This window comes from Pempheris klunzingeri, chromosome 18, assembly GCF_042242105.1.
Source record: "Pempheris klunzingeri isolate RE-2024b chromosome 18, fPemKlu1.hap1, whole genome shotgun sequence".
Taxonomy (NCBI): domain Eukaryota; kingdom Metazoa; phylum Chordata; class Actinopteri; order Acropomatiformes; family Pempheridae; genus Pempheris; species Pempheris klunzingeri.
Window position 1 is genome coordinate 9,180,221 of NC_092029.1, and position 20,664 is coordinate 9,200,884.

At 42.3% G+C, this 20,664-nt stretch overlaps 1 protein-coding gene across 1 annotated transcript in view; it reads left to right on the forward strand.

The window, feature by feature from the left end:
* Positions 1–20,664, forward strand: part of nbas (NBAS subunit of NRZ tethering complex) — a 150,286-nt gene that overhangs the window by 8,468 nt on the left and 121,154 nt on the right. Inside the window, exons 7-18 of the mRNA XM_070849214.1 lie at positions 1,722–1,855; positions 3,246–3,379; positions 9,192–9,290; positions 10,957–11,095; positions 11,202–11,267; positions 11,392–11,520; positions 11,940–12,003; positions 12,546–12,739; positions 15,230–15,505; positions 19,447–19,572; positions 19,907–20,058; positions 20,249–20,386. Coding sequence (XP_070705315.1) covers positions 1,722–1,855; positions 3,246–3,379; positions 9,192–9,290; positions 10,957–11,095; positions 11,202–11,267; positions 11,392–11,520; positions 11,940–12,003; positions 12,546–12,739; positions 15,230–15,505; positions 19,447–19,572; positions 19,907–20,058; positions 20,249–20,386 — 1,651 coding nt within the window. The remainder of the gene's footprint in view (positions 1–1,721; positions 1,856–3,245; positions 3,380–9,191; positions 9,291–10,956; positions 11,096–11,201; positions 11,268–11,391; positions 11,521–11,939; positions 12,004–12,545; positions 12,740–15,229; positions 15,506–19,446; positions 19,573–19,906; positions 20,059–20,248; positions 20,387–20,664) is intronic.

The following is a 20,664-nucleotide window of genomic DNA, read 5'->3' on the forward strand; positions in this document are numbered from 1 at the left end:
TCCTGCCTTCAATGGCATTTGCTTTTAATGGAGGAGCGTGCATGTGTGAACGTTAGTGTTTTTTTTTTTTTTTTGCTTGCACACACACTGATGTGTATGGCCCTCCCGTGCGTGAACACCTCACCTGTGTGTCACTCTCTGTCTCATTCTCTTTCCCTCCTCCCCCCTTGTCAGTGCCCGTTACACTGGAGTCATCTCCCACCCCCGTACATAATTCATAACTGTTGAGCTCTGATAAATGCATCTGTGAGGCTTTAGATAGAAGGCTTCTGTTGCATTGTCGGGTGTAATTCTCCCCAACTTCTGCCCCTGCCATTGCTAGGAGGAGAAAAAAAAAAAAAAAAACCAGGACAGTAGCATTCAATTCAATTCCAGCTCCCCCAAAAAAGCCATCTATGTGGAAATGGAGCCCTCTCAGCTGCGGAACAACATACAGTATACAATTCATAATGGGAGCGAGATAGGAGGGGAGGCTGTGTGAGAGTGGAATAGAAAAAAGATCGAAATAGGAAGCAAAAGAGTCAAAAGAACAAGAGGAGAACAGAGAAGAAGCTTGGTACCTATGGCTCTCGTAATGGCTCCGTGTTCTTGTCTGCTCCTCCTCAGCCGAGTCTCAGAGGTGTGTTAAATCGCCTACTTCGTGAGGTGCTCTCTGATACTTAGGCCTTAAAATTTGGGGAGCTATTATTTCTCTCAGTGGGTGCCGGATTCATTGTTTCTCGCTCTCATTCTCTCTCTCTCTCTCTTTGTCTGTCTCGCCTCCCACCTCCTCCCTTCGTTCTTCATTTAAAATTCTAGTCATACAATATCTGACGCCTCCATTCGTTTGCAGAATTGCCCACCAGGGGTTGCAGCAGCATTCCTCAGCCAAGAAATTCAATACAATAAACGCCAATAGCGCTGTTATGTGATATCAACAAAAACATAACTTCCTTTTCATAACTTTATTGCTTAGCAGACACAGCACCCATGGTGGCACATTATGTTTCAAACTGTTTTCCAATGCAGAAATCTAAAGGTTGGATCTAATTGTACGTAATACTTAAATGTTCCTCTCAGCTTTCTTGTACGCAGTACATCAAAAGTGTGCACATGTTTGTACAAGAATAGTCTTGACCCATTTACCCTGTGCTGTTAAATAGTGTCATAATCGGGCAATCAGTTATTCAAGACAGATTCGGGATCAGAGGCCTGCCCCAGGTCTTCTATCAGAGGGAAGTATGACAGCGAAGCCTTGAGAAAGTGCCAGCAGTCGGGGATGTGCTTTAAAACAGCGATACGGTTACACTCACAGCATTGCTGAGCCAGCAGATTGGTAAAACAGTAGCCTATACTTCAATAAAAGCTGGATTTATGATCTCCTTTTTCTCTGCCTCTCTTTTACTCAATCCACCTTTCTCCCCCTCTCATCTTGAGCGTACGCGTGGAAGTGTGCACACTTCGTCTTTGAGAGACAATTATTGAGATGTATTACTCTAGCTATCCTTCATAGATGAATCGGATGGGTCCTTAGACACACTGTGTTGATGTATAGCATTAGCTTTATCCTTCTTCTCCCATCTGTATTCATCATTGGCGCACCACAGAACACCAGGGATTATTCCCACAGAGTTTTCTCATCTGGCTCAGTTAGAAATCCGTAGCTCCCTGAATCTCTTGTCGTTTTTTCTCTGTTTGTGTGAGCTTTCAAGCCTTCGTTTTTTTTTATTGATCTGCTGCAGTGCCCAAGGACCCAAACCCCCAGTGGCGAAGAGTGGCGTGGAGCCATGACTGCACCCTGCTAGCTTACGCCGACAGCACTGGCACTGTGCGCCTTTTTGACCTCATGGGCAGCGAACTTTTTGTCATCCCTCCGGTAACCATACCATTCCCCTGCTCTTTGCTGTCATCAAACAACTTTGTGTCTCCTTGTGCATGCCTTGATACTAATTATAGATAACTGGACGTACCATATGAAATCCCAGCATTCACTTAGCTTCTTTTCAGTATTACCTCATATGGTTTGTTCACGTACAAAATGTTACATCAGTATGAATTAATGTACACAATTTCCTTTATCTATCTTTATGAAAGTAATGTCAGACTGCTTATAAAGTGGCTAAATGCAGCTTTCTTTGTTCAACAAAATGAAAATGTGCCACAGCAGATTTTAACTGCATGTGTAACTTTACAACGACACAGTTATCAGGAGTCAGACGTCCAGGCTCCAGAGACTGGTTAGGCCATGTTGAGCTATTTCAGCGTATTACACATTTACTGCGCACTTTGAGCTGCCTGTCACCTTTTTTTGAAGAAAACGTCTCCATGTCAGACACCCACTGTGGTCTCTTTGTTTGCCGTGCCTGCTTTCCTCCTCCATTGTCTGATGCTTATTCTCCTGCTCTTCTCTCTTTCTTCTCCCCTATTTGCTCCTAGACCCTCGTTCTTTTCTCCTCCATCACCACCACCTCCTCTTTAATTTTTCACGTGTGCTGCTCCCCAGATCCTCCTTTTCTGTCGCTCTTCTAGCGTTTCTCTCATCCTCGCTTGTCTGTCTCTCTGCAGCTTTCTTTGCTCTGCCATTTCAAGTCCATCTGCTGCCCCCCCCCCCCCCCCCACACTTTAATGCCCTCTGTGTGCTACATATTATTCCACCATTTCTATCCATCATTCCTCCCATTCCTCTATCCACCCTGTCAGAGACAATGAGCGCAGACACTCCCCAGCCACACTCATCTCTCGAAGTCTGTGATCTTCATCCCTTCAGTGCAACTTTACTTTGTTATGTATCTACAGTATGTGTTCCTGCGCATTTACACCAGCACATCCTGCTCTGCTGTACTGTCTCTGTTGTTTGTCATTGTTAAGTGCACACACTGGTGACTTGCTGCTATTTCTGGAGGAGAGGATAAAAAGTCAATTTGACAGAGAGTATGCATGGATGGAAAAAAAATTACAATTTGCTCATTTTCCCTACCTCCCCCATCTCTCTCACTTTCTGTCTCTCTTTCACTTTCTCTGTCTCTTATCTTTTGCTCCCTGCCTTCCCTGTTGCATCATTTTCCTCCTTAATCTTTTTTCTGTCTAGTTTATGTTCCTAACAAATGCTGCTGTTATGATGTGTCTTTGTTGTTTGTCCTTGTAAAAACTTGTTGGGGGCATAAACTGATAGATAATTACACTCACTTCTGTATTTCCTCCGCAATTTACATCAGTCACTTTCAGACCGAGGTTGACTTTTCTTTCTCACCCCTCTCTCGATTCAGGTGGTGAGTTTTCCTGGGGATTTCAGTTGTGCAGTGGCGGGCCTGATCTTTCTGGAGTGCACAGCCAGCGCCCAGTGGTCAGCCGAGCTGCTCGTCATCACTTATGGAGGCGGCCTCAAGAGTTACCTAGTCAGGTGAGAGACATAACAGCTTGAGAAAAAATAGCAGGGTTCTCAAAGCACCTTCTTATTAGTCACAGTACCTTAACTAGAATTAATCGCACACAATGGATCTCATGTCCAGCATTATCTCTGATTAAAACTACAATGAATTGTTTTTTACCGTTGAATTTCTGGATATCTTTTTGGTAGTCAGCTCACACAACCATTCATCCATTCTGGACCGCTTTATCATCTTCTAATTTAAGTACTTCTGCTGTATATTCAAACTGTGGTGGAAATAGGACAAAACTTCTAATAGTTGCCCACTGTACAGTAGGATCGTCAGCCAACTATGGATCTGAAGCATCCATTGACGCCACTGCTGAACACAAATAATTGCAACTTCTCTGTGAGAGCAAATGCACCACATGTACTCCCACAATGATTTACTGTACACTTTCGAGTAGGGTGAGTATAACACTCCTCCCTCTCCGCTGGCTCTTATCCAGTCATGGATTTTGTTACAGTGAGGCGCAAATGACTTCCCATCCCTTCTTTCTTCTGTGTGTGGTTTTGCCACTGATGGATTAATTTAAAAAATCTTTTAATTTCATCAATCCTCTGTACTGACCATGCACAAAATCCAATCCCTCAAAGCAGATGAGTACCAGTTAATAACCCTGACTCTTCTCTCGCTTGACCAGTGTTTTTCAAAACCCTCATTTCTGTGTGTGGTCTTGGTTGGTTTTATTAGATAATATCATTAAAAATCCACCAGCACTGCCATGACAACGAGTGTTTACATGAAAAAAAAGTCAGGATATCTGTTAAAAAGTTATCAGCGAGAGCGATCAGACCTCAAATCTCATGTTTACTCATACATACATAGGTGGAGCTGGATCAAAAGACACACACCAAGAAAAATATGCATCTGCACGTTTTATTTACAGACTTTCCGCTGTGCAGTTTATCACAATACCAAATTCGCACAGCATCTCTTGCGCTTTTAAATTTATGGGACAGCAGGAGGAAAACAAGAAAGAATGTTTTTCTCCCTTTTTTTCCAGTTTCCAAATCAATGTGTAAAAGAGGTTTCTTAATAGATTTTTTCAATCTATAACTTGCTTTCTAAACAAAATGAGCTACACCAGAGTTAACTAACCAAACTAACATTTTTAGCTGTAGGCAGGTGCAGTGGGGCAAATACTTATTTATGTGTTAGTCATTGTGTGTGTGTGTGTGTGTGTTCCACCTTCCTCCAGTTCCTCGTCTTGTCTCTCCTGAGTCAGCAGGTACCTCTCCCACGGCCCTTTCTTCTCGCTCTTGGGTTGGCACAGTCTTTCACTAGTGCTTACAGCTCCAACAGTAGCAGCTAGTCTCTGATCGATTCTCTGAAAAAGCCCGTCAATGACCTCTGCCCCGTCTCCATGGTCTCCTTTTCTTGTCACCTTTCTCCTGTTTTCTCATCACTACTTTCTCTGCATAGTGCACACGTGCAAGCAAGTCTGACAGACGTCCCTTGTCAAGTGTGCCTCAGTATTTAAAGATGTTTATTTTCCCTTCCACTCTTCTTCCAGTTTCATACAATGCCCATGTTCATTCGTTTTGCATAGTGCTCTCTCAGTCTCTGGATCAGGCCTGCTGTGGCTGATATGTTGAACCCATCTGCCCGTCATGTAGAGTGTCTTCTTCACGCCTGTCTCATTGGACCGCGTCCCATTTCAATTGAATCTTTCCGACCACAAGTCTTTTCATTTCTCTTGTGGTCGGGTGATGCTGCTGGATCAATTCCAACAGCTCAGCCCCAAACTTTGCTCCTCCAGCTTCTGTGGGTTTGGGCATTCAGACCCGGCAGAGGCAGGGGTGGATACAGTTGGCCGGATGCGCTGTCATGAGCAATCCATTAAGCCGTGCTGTTGTGTTGCTTCGGAAGGCACGTAGGGAGGAGGCTGTGCCTCACCAGAGACAGCCCAGGTCAACGCTTTCCCTGGGGAGAGCTTAGCACACTGGTGTGTGTGTCCTCTCTTGTATGGCCCTGGATGATCATGTTTCTCCTGGCTTACTTAATGGCTTTTATCAAAAATTTTTTTGTTCTAATTAGCTCAGATAATTCCTTCTTTATCCCGTATATTAAATGTTTTCAAGCCCACTTCCTTTTTGCCCTCTGTCTGCATATTTGCTTTTTCTGCATATCAGCTTCCATCTGATTTTCTCTAAACCTGCATTTGATAACAACCCATATTTCTCAGAGATTTCAAATGTGCGCACATCCCGCCCCCATGTTTATCACACATTATCTCTGCTCAGCCCTCCCTATCCAATTCAAGACTCCTTACGTTTACTTAGCCATGATGAACAATTGTAAATGACAGAATTACCAGAGCTCAGAGACTTCTCTGATGCCTCACACAATCTCTTTTTCTCTTTGTCGCCATCAGGTTCACCTTCTGCTTTTCTGGATTTACTCTTTAGGGTACCCATCGCAGCGGTTCAAATAATAAGCCTTGGTTCAATTAGTAAGTCTTCACTTCTAAGGCACCCAGTGTAGCTTCCCAAATCCAAAAAGCAATAAGCAGTCAAAATGCTATTGCAAATCTGAAATCACAGGACAAGTCTCTTACCTGACACTGCTTGCAAAGAATTCAATTGTCTCTCAGAGTGCCATATCGAGGTATCCGTGATGCATGTCTGATTCAGGCGCCCCTCCCTCTCATCCGTTCAGATTGGTTATGATCCTCTTCAGGGGAGAAGTTAGGGATCCGTGATGTAGTCTCCAGCTGTGCCAATTTTTACCTGTCAGCGTGTTTCAGGGAGTCCTCGAGTTCGGCGTCCCATCCTCATAACCAGATTGTGGTGGAAATCTGAAAAGAATTCAAACAAGCAGTCTGTTGCTCTGAGCTTTATTCTCTTATTCACACAGGGCTGTTTTGGGGAGACAATGACCAAAGAATGAAGGTCACACTTGGCGTATACAGGCAGAATAGTGTCACAGATTAAAGGATAGTTGCCTCCATCAAGAGAAGTGACATCCATCAAATGCTGTCTGTTGGACAACATCAAACACTTATAAGTGCTGCACCTGGATGCCTTATCTTTCTCGCCTCCTGCCCAGGCTATGTCTTCTGATTTAATAGTGTCAGAAGAAAGAAATGGTGGCGTCTCCAGGATGGACAAGTGGGTAGGGGAAGATGAATTTGATGAATTTTTGATGACAGAGCTGTACACTTGTACTAATGAGGCAACTGTCAGCTGGCCTGCAAATAGAAACTAATAAGACGTAAATCACACTTTGGCTGATATCACACTTCTGCTTTGTACAGTTAATAATGACTCATAAATGACACTTCAATCCTTTTACAATTAATACAATAAAATATAAGAAGCAAATGTCAGATATTCTGAATTTTCCATCTCATGAACCTTTATAGAACAGTGCACCCTCTCTTTTGCATCTTAAATTTTAACTGTTTAACCAGTTACATGTCAACTGACATTTCAGCTGCGTTCACCTTTTACTGTTTAAATGACAATTGAGCTGCTTTCAGTGGTTGCACATCAACTGATATTTCAACTACTTTGATTTCTTAGGCCCGTTGTTTTGTTCTTGTGCCTCTTGAAATGTAAAACATCGAGGTCTGCGGCTGCTCCATCTGCACATGGCTCCCACATGATGACTGGCTCGATGGTCTGTGGGAACCCCAACCCAATCACTTCCTTTTCTGTCTCCTTCCAAAATACTTGACAATCAGATAACCACAGTATTGAAAAAGACCAGAAGAGTGAGGAAGCAAGTACAAAACTACACACATGCTTAACAATGGTGACGCCCTCCTAAATTTCACTTTCAAGTTTGGCTTTTCCTCCTTTCTTCTTCTGCTGTGGCCTTCCTGTTTGTTTCTGTAGTCCAGTGGAAATACCCTGTGGTGTGTTTTCTGTATGTACAGTAAGTAAAGGAGGGTCAATGCATGATAGCTTTACTCCTCAAATGATGACTCAACTGCTTTCACCACTTACACGGACACTTCAACTGACCTTTCAACTGTGTTCATCTTCCTCTTGAACTGGTATTTCATCTTCCCTCAATGTTCACTTCGCTTCAATGTTCACACTTCAGACCCTTTCAGGTGTCAGGTCTCACCTTTAAACTGCCCATACACAGTTTTGTCCAAATGCTTACAGAGCTTACACTTTAATTGACATCATCTTATGTTTATACAGTATTATGTCACTGATTCCTTTCCGGACGTCCACTTCAGCCGACATTACTAACTCACCTAAACTTCAACTGACATTGTTGTTCCTTTTTGGTGCTTCACTTTTAAGCACCACTTCACTTTCGTTCAACGCTTACTCTTCAATTGCAACATCAATTTCTTTCAGCTTTTCCATTTTTCAACTAGTTCTTTCAACAGTATTTCAAATGATTCAACTGCAAAATGTCAGCAGTTAGCACAGGTAAATTGATCCTTTTCTAGCTGTCTTATCTCTGGAGATTTTCTGAGCTGCTTTATAGCACCTGATTTACATGCATGTATTGTATATTCTAACCTTTTACAGGACATTGCACCCTATTTGTGGTTTGATTTGGTGCTGCATGCTTGTCTATATGTAAAACGTTGGGCATGTGATATCTGTCTTTGAATACCAATTGCCCTGCTTGCCAATCCGTAGTCAAATACACACACGCTGAATATTTGATTAATGACATCTGATTTGTGTGTGTGTGTGTGTGTGTGTGTGCTTTCTTCATGACTGCCCACACCTTCCCTTTTGATTTAGTATTATTTAATATGCCATTATTTCAGAGATTTCCCATTTAAGTCTGTATGATTGCAGCAGTCACACCGAGCCTTGGTGCGCTGACACCCCAAGACACTGGATGAGATTGTGCCTGTGTGTTGAATCTCGATCAGACGACATCCTGCACTCCATGATTTCCCTTCATTTCTGTGTGCATAGTGATGTTTGTCGAGAACAGGCAAAAATGCTGATTTATTTTTCTATTACAGGCAGATAAATGGCATTAGCTGCCTGTGGAAGCCACCAGGGTGTGAGTGTATATGTGTGTATGTGTGTGAGGAAGTAATTAAGATGTGGGAGACATTTGCACCAGATTTACTTTGAAAGTGCTGGCTTGTTTTTAAAAGTTCATTTTCAGTATGGGGCTTACACACACTCTTCCTCTTCATATGACTGCATTCCAATATTGTCGCTCAAACACTTTGAATTAGAATTTCAGAATTATAGCTGAGCCTTGACAGTAAGTCATCTCTCTCACTCTCTCTCTCACTTACTTTGTGCCAGCACTTCTGTGTGTGTGTGTGTGTGTGTGTGTGTGTTTTCACATACACAAAACCGCTTTACTGTGGTATAAACACTCAAACGCCTGAGGAAGTTGAACTGTGGGAATCTTGCAAATCTTTCTGCTATGTCCTTTGTGCTCTCCTTCTATCCCTCTTTTCTTTCTTTTACCTCCGTTTCTTCTTCTCTCTATACGGTTTACACTGCAAGGAAACATTTCCCCAGTGAGATATTCTCACACAAATTACACAGCATCTCCTCTAGTACCAATCTAATTTAGATTGCACACTTCGATTAGATTATATATTTTGCCATGTCTCATTTTAATTGCAGCTGGGATTTAAATTGCTCTGTCATCTTGCCCGAAACAGCTCTGTCGCACCATTAACATTTTGCACGAGTTCATGTGTTGATTGTTTATCGGCACCCATTATTTTCACATTTGGGTTGAGAGCACCAGGTCTTTTGTTTGGGTTAAGTGTTCATGTGCAAGAGTTCGATTATAGGTGATTTGTCATGTAACTATCCTCTCTCACTCCCTCAGTGTGGGAACCAATCAGAATTTCCAAGAGAACCACAGCTTCAGTTTCTCCGCTCACTACTCCCACGGCATCACCTCGGCTATTTACCATCCTGGCCATCGGTAAGTGCTTGGCGAATAGGGGTAAAATCATGAATTTTTTGAAAAATATTTGCCAACATTCAACATTTAATTTGTCAAATGCAACATAATTAATGTCTGTAGCATTCCCTTGACACATTTTTAGACATTCTATTTTCTCCTTTGGCCTCCACAAAACAAGTCTACTTCGATTACAACAGTTTTTCATCAAGAGTTTTGTTCATACATTTATATTCAAACATCTACAGATGTCCTCATAAATCCTTTGAATGTATTTCCATCCCTCAACCCATTGCTGATGATGCTACATGATGCCGCGAACAGCTTAAATATGTGAATTTAAAAGTAGCGGCGTGATTTCAGATGCTTTCATCATTTGATGTCTAGAGGCAATATGAGTATACTCCAACATGTCGTCAATATGCTCGTAAATATTTATTATATCGATCACTGCGCTAGAATTACAGTGTGTATTAATAACAATATTTCATAATGAAATATATTCTTTAAATGTCAGTTAATAAAACCAGAATAAGATGTTATAGAAGATAAGATATCATGGAATGCGGGCTTACTCAGAAATATGTGAACCAATCGCTTTAATGCAATACCTGCAGGAATAGACTATATCAGTCAAAAATGTCCTTGTCCTTCCTCGCCACGTAGCATTCAAAAGTTTCAGTTGATTATGTCTGTCTCTCGCCCGTGACCTTACTGTTTTCACCACGCTCCTCCAGTCTGCACAAACCAGATTTAGTTTGGCCGGTGAAGCTTGGTTTGGCAGCTTAATAGATTTTGGCAGCTACTGTCAAGTGTTTGCCAACTGATAGATGAGATGAAACTTTAATGAACCCTGTGTGAAAACTGGGTCAGCAACAGAGAGAATAGGATAGAGATAAGAAAAAGGAAAGGTAAGAGGCTGGATATATAAAAAAAAAAAAAATGATTTCAGCAGCTGAACGTGCATATGAAAATACTGTATAGTAATGATATAACATGCTCATGTTCAAGCCGACACTATGGAAGTGTTACCAGTAACAGCTTTAAGTGATGTGGTGCACAGATGGGATTACAAAAACTCAATAATGTGCAATTAGACATTGTGAGTTAATACACTGCATGTGCAGACACATGTGCAGAATATGCAGGTGTGCATTAGGGAGAGCAGAAGTAGCCCAGCATCTGTTTTAATGAAACCTTACATCTCAGTGCACAGAAAAAGTAGCTTATATCAGACATGTGTTACCACGTTAACACAAAAATCAGCTTTCCATCAGTTTACTAATTCACTCTTAGCTCCTGGCTCTTACTAAGTGCCCAGTTTCTCTGCACCAGGGGGCAGTGTTGAGCCAGACAGCGCTGCTGCATCCACACCTCCCCCTGAGCTCCTGACCATTGTCGCATCTGTTCTGTTTCACTGCAAAGAGAGACCCACAGATCATTGTGGTCATTGTGGCATTGTTTGTGCCTTATCTGTGCCTAGCCATTGATTTCAGCCAGACCTCTGACAAATGTCTCTCTTGTTCACTACTTTGCTAAATGGCACTTCAGCAGTGTGGATGACCTCACAGTTTGCCATCCTTGTTATGAAATGCAAATTAACCTGTCAGAGCGCAATCATGAAGATGTTAACCATGTGTGTGTGTGTGTGTGTGTGTGTGTATGTATGCATGTGCTTATTTTTCAGATTGCTGCTGGTGGGAGGCTGTGAGTCGGGGGACGACAATACATCCAAGGCCTCTCGCTGTGGGATTACAGCCTGGAGGACTCTGTCTGGCTCGCCACACTACAAGCAGGTCACCAGCTACGAGGATGATGTCAATCCGGTTAGGAGACTACACATGTGCACACATGTTCATGTGCAAGTTCGTCATGTCAGTATCTAACACACACACACACTCACACGTTAATGTCATCTCTTCTCTGTGTTAGAATCAGAAGAGAGGTTTCTTCAAGATGCCCAGCTTCAGATTATTTTCCAGACAAGGAGATGAAAAGGTAACAAGGCTCTTGTCTTTCTTTCCATCTTCCTTAATTAAATTAAAAGCTTAATTTGAAGGATCTGGCAAGCATTCCGTTGACAAAAAAAAAAAAATTGTGTGTCTGCATTTCTGATGTCCAGGACGGTGTATTCCGCATGAGTTTGAGCCCTGATAGCACCCTGCTGGCTGTCATCCACTTCTCTGGTCGTCTGTCTCTCTGGGACATCCCCTCCCTCAAACAGAGGGCCACATGGAGCCAAGACCAACAGGTACACCTCTCAGCGGCTTGTGTTGTGTGTGTGTGTGTGTGTGTACACGACTTTGCAGTCTCATGTGCTGGTAATACTTTTTATATTAGATGCTTGACCGGCTGTATTAATGTAATCTTACCCTGGCCCAAGCATGAGTGCGTGTATGGAGCGAGAGATTGCGTGTACGTGTGTGCGCGTGCTCTCATTAGAGAGTAAGTGTGGTGGCTTCAGGAGAACTTGTATTTGCAGAATGTGTTGCAGATTTATGCGGCATGTGTGTATGTTCTGCTTCATCACTGGTCTGAGCTGGCAGAGCTACTGTGCGTGCGTGTTGTAAGCGTAAACAGGGTTAGCAGATTAATTTCTACCCCTCCTCCCTCTCTTCTTCCTTTCCTCCCTTCTCCTTTGGTCGCTCCATGCTTCCGTCCCCCCCGCAGCCAGGATTTGAGGAGATCAACCCAGAGTGGAAGACATCACTGGAGAGAAGGAAGAAAATAAAAGGTAGTTTGGCCGGAAGGCTGAAGAGCACCAACTTTGTTGCTGACACAGCAGTGCACACTGGATACAATTTAATGATATTTGACATGTCTTATTCCCTGAATTACACAGTTATTTAGACATACAACCATATAGTGTATGCCAAGGCTGGAAAATGTTTTTCTCCTTCACCATGTCCATGCTCGTGAGTGTGTGTTTCTGTGTGTATGCCTGTTTGTGCAGCTGTACAGTCTTTTTTTTTGACAGTTTTGGGCCAATAGTGATGGCAGCCCTGACAGCTTGTGTAAGCAATAATCTGTGTGAGTCTTCATCTCATGCATGACAAGTGATAGATATATCCCCATGTGTAAATATGTCTTAGAGAAGGAAACCGATTCAGAAAAGTTAATGGGGACATGAGTGTATGATCCCAAAAGCTGGAACTAATAATATGCATGTTCAAGGACAATTTTAATACACATCTCCATCGTCTTTGGTTCCCTGTCCTCTGGTGTACAATCACATTTGTAAAAACTGCCCTTATGCCTCCACATTACCCTTCTCAGACAAGGAGCAGTACTACCCACTGGTGGACGTGAGCTGGTGGAGTGACAATGTGTTGATTCTGGCTCGCTGCTCCGGCTCCGTCACAGTCTCATCCGTCAGGACACTGCGCAACCTGCTGGGAAAATCCTGCGAATGGTTCGAGCCCTCACCTCGACTCACCGCAGCACACGACGGGGGATTCCTCAGCCTGGAGGTAAATGTCAAGATAATAGTATGCATGGGTCGTTAAATAAACAGATAGAGGGAGTTTGCAAGTTATGGAACGGCATGTGAGATGCTTGTAAGCATCTTTTAGCTCCAGACATGCAGTATAGATCTTGGCCTTCAGGGTTTTAAAAGCATATTATACTATAAAAGGCAATTGTTTCTCATCTTTTCATTCACTGTCTAAACTGCCTGTTCAGTTCAGGGTCACATGGGGCTGGATCATGCACTGGGCGAGAAAAAGGGAGCAGATTGGATAGGACATACCAGTCTATTGTGAGGATGTCAGTTCTTTTGTTTTAATTATTAAAGATATGAAACAAAATGTGCTTTTGAGTACACCGTCTCTGGTGCAAAGTGAGTCTGTCGGACAGGAAAATCAATCATGCTTTTGCAGCACAAATTTGTGCATTGATCTGTGATAGATCCTTTGTACTGCCAGCTGATATATTTCCCCACAGGACAGTGTTTTTCTGACAAATAAAAAGTTTCTCATATGATTGTAATGACAAATTGTTCAGTTCGTTAGCGTCATTTTGTAAATGCATGTGTCAGTTGGTGTGTATAGTTGTAAAAGTGTGTGATGATGAAAAATGTATTCCTACTTCTTTATTCCCCAGAAAAGAACCTGAAGTTTCATCAACCTCTCGCTTTTCTTTATTTTTATGCCTCAGCTCTGGCGACAGCCATGGCCTGACGCATTATGTTTTTGGCCGGTCTAACCATCTCTATGCATTTTCGTGAATGCAATATCTCAGGAACACCTTCAGTGACTTTTGGCACAAATGTCCACTTGCCCTCAAGGAGGAGCTGATTAGATTTTGGTGGTCAAAGGTAAAAGATCACCGTGACCTCACAAAATATATTTTTGGCCACAACTTAAGAATTCATACTCAAAATATCACAAAATGTGTAATAGAATGAAATGAACTGAAGAAATTGTGTATCCAAATGGTCAACTTCACTGTGATATCAAAAACTGGGCTCTGGTGAGTTGCCCTTGAGCAAGGCTATTCATAAGCCCTGTCTGTCTTCTTCTTTTCATCTTAATATTGTTTATATGTCCCCATATCACATGTGAAATATTTGCCTCAAGCGGCTTTACAATCTGTATAGTAAATGACAACCTCTATCTTAAGACTCTCGACTCAGATGAGGAACAAGGACAGGGGGCCTCCCGTTCCTCTGGTTTTGCTGATATTGAGCTTTTGGTGATTGATGTTGCACCATGTGACAAAACGTCCTCTGTAAAAAATAGCCTAGCCTAGCCTAGTATGTTTTCCACTGGAAAATTTTCACTGGAAATATGCTTTCAAATAGAGTTATAACTTCTATATTGCCAAAAAAAATCACTTGATACCCTTTATTCAATTCCTTCAAAGTCTTCACTATGTATATTATATGAGTCTGGATGGACATTGATTTAAACTACAGCATGACTGGTTGCGTTTTATCTGATTGCATAGAGAGAAAGAAGGAAAAAGGGATTTCTTTACCAGCCAGCTGCCAACTTTTTGGAGAGGTTTCATCAGCCAGCATCAGTATGGAGTTGGGGGATGGGTGCCTGTGTAGTGAATCTACACGTGAGGTTGTGTGTGTGTTGAAATTACCTTGAACATAAGTGAGGACTGTGTATACGCCACCACACGTGGAACAATGGGACCATATGTGTTTACCATGACTTGTAGGTATGCGCCTTCCGGTGTGTGTGTGATAAGCTGGGGTAGTACAGTATATTTGTGTGGCATTATGGAAGCTGCCTCAGCTCCTCATTGATTAAGGCACTTAACGTTTCACAGGTACTAAATGTTTTATAAACCCTGGCTGGGAGCCCCTGTGCTAGCATTTTCTCTAGTGAGCTGAAACCCAGAGGGGAGTGTCACTACAAAATATGAGGACTTGCTGCAGCGTGTATATGAAATATGGGCAAGTAATATTCCCCCAAACTGAGGGCAAAAATAGTGAACAGGGCAAGACAATTCAAAGAAAGTACTTCAGGTCAGCTTGGATTTAGATTTTCTATCGAGCTGCTTGACCTTGCTGTTGTTTTGTGTTTCACACCCTGCTGATCTGCCATCAGGGCATTAAATTAAGTGTGTTTACCAGCTCAACCACCGCTAGATGTAAACTGTGCTGCATTGTATTCCATGGTTCAGTTTTCATTCATCACTTTCTGCTGGCAAAGTAGTGTCCATAATCAGCATTAGAAAGCAATTCTCGACAAAGGCAGTAAATGTGACAGTCTCAATCATCTGGAATGGGGTTCCTCTGTTTTGCAGTCCTCGCTTTATGATGATGACAGATGCAATTTAATGTAAAAAGACAACTGTGACTTTATGCACACATCCAAGGCATATGTTAGCAGTGCAATTCAAAGTTATGTTTAAATCACTTCTGCTTTCATCCTTAAGTTTTTTTTTGTCTCTCAGTTTACCTCTGTCCCAGTCCTATATATTCACTATATTTTTACTATGCACAGAGTGAGGTGAAGCTGGCTCAGAAGCGTGGGCGCCTGGAGAGCAACCTGAGCAGCGGGGCCAGTGAGGATGAGGAGGGCGATGACGGCGGAGACTCTGACTCAGACGAAGAGTCCTCAGCCAAGGCCCGTTACTTTGGCTACATCAAGCAGGGCCTGTATTACGTGACGGAGATGGAACGGTTCGCTCCTCCACGCAAGCGCCCCCGAACTGTAAGCAAGAACTACCGCCTGGTGAGCCTGAGGTCAACGACGCCAGAGGAACTGTACCAGAGGAAGGTAGGATCCTGGCTCAGCTTGTGAATATGTGGAATAATAGTGTTCGCATGCACTTGTTGATAACTTAACCTATTGCTTTTAAAGCACTAAACTTATGCATTGCCTTTATAAACGCAATATGTTTGAATTTGGCTCCAGAATAAGGTAAAAGCTCAGAGAGTGCTCCTTTTGATGTCAAACACGTTTTGATGGCAGAGTCAGAACTCACTTCTGTAAGAGGGATTCTGGTAACTTCAATGGTGTCCTCCATTTTTGTGGATTTGAAGTATTTCATCCAAGCCTGAATCCATATTGTAGAATATTATGTTAAAAGCGTGAGAATTTAGAAAGTGCTGCGACAGGTAGAGGGTGAATAATGAGACCCCTGCATGGCTGCGTACTTTCTGTAAAAATTGTTTAACCACTCTGTACCACCGTGATCCTGGAACTCTGGTAAATTGTTCGCACTGCCAGGTTCGGAGAGCAATTTAAGGATGTCTTTTTTTTTGACTTTCAAGATGTTTAAGTCGTAGTCTCGGCACAGCTGTATGGACGTTGGTCAGTGGGTCCACCGCTTTGGTCCAGACTGAAGTAGCCCAACAAAGATTAGATGAATTGCCATGAAATTTTATTTAGCCTTTGATGGTCCTCATCCTAATGACTTTGGAGTCCCCTGACTTTTCCTCTAGTGCCACCAAGAGATTGACATTTGTGTTGAGTGAAATTTCTCTGGATGGTCATGAAATTCAGTGCCTGCGTTCATGTTCCCAAAAAGATGAACTGAATCACTTTGGTGACTTTTCACTGCAAAATTAATCCCATTCCCATCATCCTCAGCTGTACTTTGTGTTTAGTGATAATCAGCAAACGGCAGCAGGCTTAACATGCACACTGCACATCCTCACGGAGCCACTAGCATTACTCTTTGAGGTTTGAATGAATAGCCAATTGCTTGGTTGGTCACTGAGGTGCTCAGTGACTCCGTGGAGGAGTCATATCGCAGTATTCATATTTCATGACATTTACATAATTGGTATGACCTGTCTGGACTGGTACTTTTATTTGACACTTCAGGTCACATTTGCAGTGTGTTAAAACCAGTTTGAGTCTTCAGAATGAGGCAGCATATCTATAATTGGGAAAAAATGAAGAGTCACCTCCCTGTTACTGTTTACTTATTCATTGTGGCACACACAACAAAATTCTTATGTGCTTAGGCGACAAAAGCTTTCGTCAGTGTTCATGCTGGAAAGCCTTCGTGTTTGGATTTGAATGTTCTTTTAGCTCAGCAATCTAAACAACAGTTTCAGAGCTGATGTGCAGTTCTCTGCGTCTCACACTGTTATAAATTCATTTTGGCATAGAAATTGAAATTACCCTTTTCAAAATATCCAGAGTATTAAATATTTAAAAGATGCTCCATTCCTAATTATACCAACCCTTTTGTAAGGCCTTTCTCATATTCAAACTGATACATGAATCACATGTGCCTCACTGTAATGCCAGTAATCATTTTTTAAGAGCGATTGTCAGTTGTCGTCAATGGTGGATATCACATTTACCATGAAACTCTTCATTTCTCTTTGCCACTTAATTTAGCAGCAACTGAAGGACGTCATATGTATCCGTTTGGTCACTGACTGAATTATAACAGGCTGATCTGCAAAATTGGTTTCAGACTAAATGATTCCTTTGCCAGCTCAGTAAAGTGCTATTGTTTTGTTGGCTCAGCTCCAGAGTGTTGCTGAGGAGAAATGAAAACCAAGCAAGATGTTCAGTCTGCTTTAAGGCTATTTCTCAGTCCCAGGGGTTTCTCTGAAATGCTAATTGCTGCATTAGAAATATGGGTGTTGTTGCTACTCGCTACAAATTGCAGAAAAGACAACAACATGCTCTATCATAAAGCTCAGTACTGGCTCTCAACGGTCGCAAGTTTGTGCATGGTTCATCACTCATTTTTATGACCCATCATCTACTTCCTTCTTCATCATTGTCATCATCATTAGATGCCATTAGTCATCACCATCAATCCTAACAGTGGAGAGTTACAAAGTAATATATCATTATTATCTCTTTGTAACACTTGGTACCCGCGGCGCTTCCCCAGCTGCTGCCTCTGCTCTCGTGTTGAATTGTTTATTTTTTTTCTATTCACATGTACCACATGTAGGCCTGAGTGAAGAGAAGGAGGGGTGTCTGCATGTGTATGTGTGTCGGACTAAACACACAAATATTTGGTTTATTGGGTGCGTCAGTGCCTGTATATTGCTTGTGTTATATTTATAGAGTTTGGCATTTTCACGCTACACACACACACACACACACACACAGCAATCAAATGACCTGATTTCTCCTCAGAGATTCACCTCAGTTGACTGTGAATAGACCAGAACAACTGATCCCGGGTTATTTCCTCAAGTCAGCCCCTTCATATGTTTAGGAGTTTGATGATGCGTTTGGTGGCATAACCCTGCCTGTGTGAGTAGTACACTGGCAGGGCTGCTAACCGTTTTATTAGCTGAATCCAGAGAGAGAAGGAAGCTGTTTTTGATGTCCTCCTACGTGAGGTTTAACTGTGTGGGGTTCTTATTGCCCTCGAGGAACCACAGTCTGGCTAATGTGTTGCTTTGTACTCCTACACACAGAAAAAGATGGATACGCGGGGTGTGTGTGTGTGTATGTGTCAGTCTGTGTGTTTGAACACATGTACTTTCACACACATTGAGTGGGCCTGCATAAACTGAGGCGTCATCCTGTTGTTGGATCAAATCATCTTGTGAGACATCGATATGACACAAAACCTCTTTTTAACATCATTGTGTGTTGACATCTAAGCCAGGCCAATTTGATAGCAATAACAACAACAACCACCACCACTACTCCTACTGCTACTACTCCTAGCACTACTACTACTGTAGAGAAATATATGGTAAAAAGACTGAGAGTCTACAGCCATGCCAGCAGCTCTGTGAGGTTGTACTTTGGTTTGGCTAAATGCTAAAATCAGCATGCAAACATTCTCACAATTACAATGCTAATGTTCTGAGGTTAAGCCCGTTATCCTGTGATGGTGAACATGATGAACATACCTATTAAACATCAGCATGTTCGTTAGCATTGTGTGGCTGTAGACCTTTCGTCTTTAGTGAGGTAGTACTGACACTATGTATGGCGTCAAGTCCCAATATCTGGCTCCTGGTTCCTCCCCGGGATCTGTCTATTTGATTTGCTTTCTTCAAATATCCCCAAATATTTAATTCCCCTTCAGCCATTCTCCTTATCCCTCTGTAGCAGACCCAGTTCACTCTGTGTCATGTTGCCACACAGATTGAAATCTGCATGTTAGAGCTGTTCCTATTCAGCCTTTGAGTGCATGCTCAGGATTTTGGAAATGCCATAGCTTGTGCACAGGTTTATTCAAAACCTTTGGTGACCTTTAGTGTGATGGAAAATTGGGCCATGGACTTCTCCCATCTGTGTTTTTTTTGCCTCGGTATTTGCTTGATATACATTGTGGTTTGAATTAAGTTAATGCATTTTATTCTCTTCATTCTGTTTAGGAACACAGTGCATGGAGATTGAATCAGTAATATAGCTTTGGGACCATTTAATTTTTTGGATATCCATAATTGGATATTTGAAAACATCAAATATATGAAATGGATTAAACTGTTGTCAGTCCTTTTATTTTTATTTTATGTTTTTTTTGTACTCAACCTAAATTTTACATCTGAAAAAATTAGCTGTGTTTCTTAATTAGAGTTGTGTCTGCTCAATTCCTGGACGAGCCTCTCATCAAATGGATTGTTCCTTTCATTTCACTAACACTTGTCTGTATCACTTATGAATAAATGCTCATTTCTTTGTTTTATGCTGTGTTCCTCAGTGTGAAGAAAACATGCATATATATTGATAATTTCCTCATACTTTGTTTATTGTGTGTATTTTTGTTTATCTGATAGATTGACAATGAAGAATATGGTGAAGCGCTGTCTCTAGCCCAAGCGTATAATCTGGATTCTGACCTTGTCTACCAGAGACAGTGGAGGAAAAGTACTGTCAGCATCGCCTCAATACAAGATTATCTGGTAAGAGATGGAAGAAATAAGAGAGATGGATTGAGAAAAGGTGGAGTAGGGTTTGTTAAGAAGAAAGAGAAATGAAGAATTGTATCAGAGGTTTGGTGTTGATCACAGTATATGAGATGTCTGGTAAATATACAGTATATGTGTGTGTGTGTGGGCGAGTTGGGGTACAGCACCCGCTTAAGTGCAGCACAACCCCCTTACTCTATTTCACGCATCATTTTTACCAATTTGTAGCAAATTTTCACACCCTTCCCTCCTAATTCTGTATCTCATTTTATCCCATCATTTCTTCTGAACTATTTCCATCTCCTTCCATTCCCTACATCCCACCCAGAGCAAGATCTGCAAGCGCTCATGGGTGCTGCATGAGTGTGTGGAGCGCGTCCCAGAGAATGTCGATGCGGCCAAGGAGCTGCTGCAGTACGGCCTGAAGGGGACCGACCTTGAGGCCCTAATAGCCATAGGCAACAGGGAAGATGATGGCAGGTAGGGTATGCATAAAAACATCAGCACACATCAATGCAATCCCTGCACATACATAGTCTATAAGGGACAATCGATTTTTATCAGATTCTCCAACATTATTGGTTATTAAGGCTTATTCTGCCTGCCTCATTTTGTTGATCCATATTTAATTTTTAGCTACAGCATGTACCATTTCCTTCCCATGCCCCAGGTTTATCATGCCAGGCGACGTCGATCTCGATGATGTTCCCTATGAAGACTTCCTGTCAGACGATGTGGAGCTGGAGATAAAGAAGGAGAGGGAGAGTAGGAAGAGACGAGAGCTCTTGGCCAAGGTCGACTTCAGCAGGTACAGTCAGACTGCTGGTTAGTCAGTTCACTTACTCAGGCAGACAGCAGATGAAGACAGAAAGTCACTGCAGCTAGAAATGCTGCCAGTGTTCTGAGTGTACAAAGATGGGGTATTTATTTGAACAAAATCACTGAGGCTGGGTAGTGAGTACAGACACCATCCTTCAGCTGGTGGACCCAAGCTTGGTTGGCAAGCATCTGCCTAGCTGAAGTGTCCATTTGGAAGTTACCATAGCCCTTATTTCATTCATCCTGTTGCAGTATGGTATCCTTTTT